Source organism: Corvus brachyrhynchos, unplaced genomic scaffold (assembly GCF_000691975.1).
Source record: "Corvus brachyrhynchos isolate BGI_N302 unplaced genomic scaffold, ASM69197v1 scaffold52, whole genome shotgun sequence".
NCBI classification, from domain to species: Eukaryota; Metazoa; Chordata; class Aves; order Passeriformes; family Corvidae; genus Corvus; species Corvus brachyrhynchos.
Window position 1 is genome coordinate 2,824,454 of NW_008237221.1, and position 3,031 is coordinate 2,827,484.

Genomic DNA, 3,031 nt, shown 5'->3' on the forward strand with positions numbered 1-3,031 from the left:
CGAGGAGAGGGGCGGAGGGGTGGATGGGTGGTGTGTGTAGAAAACAGACACTGAAAGAAACAGCAATGCTAAAACCAGAACTTTCAAAAATGTTTAAAAGGCAAATTTTAAGGCTAGAGCACCAAATAAGTAGCAAATATAATACAAAAACTAAGGAAAGCAGTGAGGCTTTAATGACATTTTATTTGACCACAGCCTCCTCCAGAAAACCAGTCTAGAATTTTTCAAGGGAGATCCTAAAAGGAGGATCCTCATACCAAGACAAGACAAGGTCACACATCCTCCATCACTGAAGGTTTCAAAAGGAAATTAATAAAATAACTCGAGTCTCTTGGATAGTCTAAAATTCATCTGGATATTCATGTTCCTTTATGCTACAAAGGCATGAAGACAATTTTAACCAATATACTCATTGTAGCTGGTGACATAGTTTCCAGAGATATTGGCAACAGCTGAAAACTGTTGCACAAGAACTCCTATGCATTGGTGATGAAAAATAAAAGGATGAAAAAACTTTTAATCCAAATAGCCCACGGCAGTTAAAATAAATTATTGAATGCAGATGGCAGAATGAACACAACCAAATCAACTGAAAAGGAAACACTGCAAGTGAAAACTAAAGTGAATAAATTTTTGTTAAAATGTTTAGATTTAGGTAAAAATGGGAAGGAGACTTTAAGCAGAGGCAATCTGGTAATGAAGTTGTTATCTATAACTACATACAAGAACACAAACGAAAGAAATAGCAAATTTCTTGGGGAAAGATTCAGTGATGTTTGGGAGACAAACTTTTTTAAGCTTATTATACAAAACATGATTGTGGGTTTAATACAGTTGCTACATTAAATCAGTTCATGCCTTTGTGCACCTAGAGGTCAACTGAGGTCAACTTCTTTATCCTGATCCAGGTAACATTAGGAAAATACCCATTAGAAAGCTTAAGAAACTAACTTGACAATACCATTTACAGAGAGCAATCTACCCTTTCTCTAAAGCAGTGACAGAAATAACAATTCAAGTAAAATTAAATGTAGACCAAAGAACAAGTAGACAGGCCAAACTATCAAATGAATGAACACTAGTGAAACACAACTCTGCTATGTTTGTACATCAACTCATATTCATTATATACCAATAAACTTCCTTAAGTTGAAATTAAAAAATACAATACTTCATCAAGTTAGTATTTTTTTAGTACTACCACAGTACTAATAATTTATTTTTTTAAAGTAAGCTGTATGCAGAACAACCAAATGACAAAAAATTAGCTGGTTTATAAATATTCATATTTTAGATTCCACAACATTTTCAGCCTATATTCCTTCAAGTGCCATTTGAACTTATTTTCTACAGCAATTATTCCCACACATCTGCAAGTACCAGACAAATAGTTTCTGTCCCTTTGTCACACTACTGCACCCATAAGAGACTTATGTCTCCGTAAGTGATATATATATATATATATATACATTGGCTCACTTACAGCATTCTGAGTGTAATGCAGGAAGTCTTCAATTGACTCTTTAGACACAACTTGCAAAAATGCTTCGTGTTTCATCGTGGAATTGTTTTCCCTAATTTATAGAGAAACCATAACATTAGAGAAGGCACTGTATATCAAAACAAGATCATTTTGGTCTCAGTTGTAGCCATGTATCAGCTACATACATAGCATTTATATATATATATATGTTATATGTTACATTAGTTATACATGCATTCCACAGCTAAAGAAGTTTTTCCCTCCAACATATTTTACAGTTATCTGAGTCAGCATTTAGATTCACAACACCAGTAGGCTACAGGGCTTGATTTCTTTCTAGTTTCTTTTGCAGAATACATTTTTAATGGGTACTTTGATTTTTAAAAAGCACAGTGCATTCTCCAGCACACACCCACTATTTAAGCCGGCCATCATTCCCGACAACAGTATTTATTTGCATAAGAAGCACGGAGGGATAGTAAAATGGTGTCTCCTTTTCTCTACTTTCAAGTGAAAACTATGGGAAATGGGCAAGGCCACCAAGGCCATTAGCTCACGTAAACACTCCTCCACTCTAGGTGTCTCCTGACATGCTTTTCCTGTTGGGAAAGTGGCTTACACAGCCTTTCGTGTGTGTGAAGCCACAACACGATACGGGGCGGGGGCGGCTCTTGGGCCCGTCCCGAGTCACCCGGGGGCTCCCGCCAGGCCCCGGCAGGGCAGGCAGAGGGAAGCCGGACGGGACGCTTACCTTCGGGCTCCCTCAGAGCGGCCGAGCCCTCCTGGATCCGCAGGATGCACTCACAGCACCGCGGCGCCGCCTCAGCGGAGCGGAACGAAGCCGGCAGACTCGCGCGTAGGAGAAGAGCCCGCGGCGCACAGCAGCACCGCCAGAGGAGACACCGACCCCGGGAGCCGCTCGAAAGGGACACCCGGGGACAGCCCGGGACAGCCCAGCCCCGCTCCCAGTCCGTCCCTCACCCGCCACTTTTCGAATCGTCCCGCGGCCGATGTTGAGCGCGCGCCGCGGAACTCCCGTCTCGTCTCGCGAGACCTCGACCACCGCCCCACCCTTTCCCGCGCCCGGCACCGCTGAGGGCGGCGTGGGGGAAAGGCGGCCCCGGAACTCACCGGGAACACGGGACGGTGTTCAAAACTCACAGAATCACAGAGTCAGCAAAGATGGAAAAGGCCTCTAAGATCATCGAGGCCAGTCTGTGGCCGAACACTACCAGGTCAACTAGACCATGGCCCTGAGTGCCACATCCGGTCTTTCCTGAACACCCTCAGGTGTGCCTCCATCCCCTCCCTGGGCAGCCCATTCCAATCCCCCTTTCTGTGAAGAAACTCCTCCTAATGTTCGACCTGTGCTGTTGTCCTGTCGCTGGCTACGCGGGAGAAGAGCCCGACTCCCACCTGGCTAAACCCTCCTTTCAGGGACCTGTAGAGAGCGATGAAGCCCCTCTTGAGCCTCCTCCAGGCTGAGCCCCGCTGCTTCCTCAGCCGCTCGTAGGATTTGTGCCCCAGCCCCATCCCTGAGCAGCCCCT

The 3,031-nt window shown here is 44.5% G+C and overlaps 1 protein-coding gene across 4 annotated transcripts in view; it reads right to left on the reverse strand.

The window, feature by feature from the left end:
* Positions 1 to 3,031, reverse strand: part of NCAPG2 (non-SMC condensin II complex subunit G2) — a 47,655-nt gene that overhangs the window by 43,436 nt on the left and 1,188 nt on the right. The window contains exons 1-2 of one of the 4 annotated variants that reach the window (XM_017728917.1): positions 2,900 to 3,025; positions 1,484 to 1,574 (exon numbers count right to left, since the gene is read on the reverse strand). In XM_017728917.1, coding sequence (XP_017584406.1) covers positions 1,484 to 1,558 — 75 coding nt within the window. In that variant the 5' untranslated portion in view covers positions 1,559 to 1,574; positions 2,900 to 3,025. Of the gene's footprint in view, positions 1 to 1,483; positions 1,575 to 2,234; positions 3,026 to 3,031 lie in introns of those variants that run through there. The other 3 variants (XM_017728915.1, XM_008629677.2, XM_017728916.1) reach the window with 3 other exon arrangements.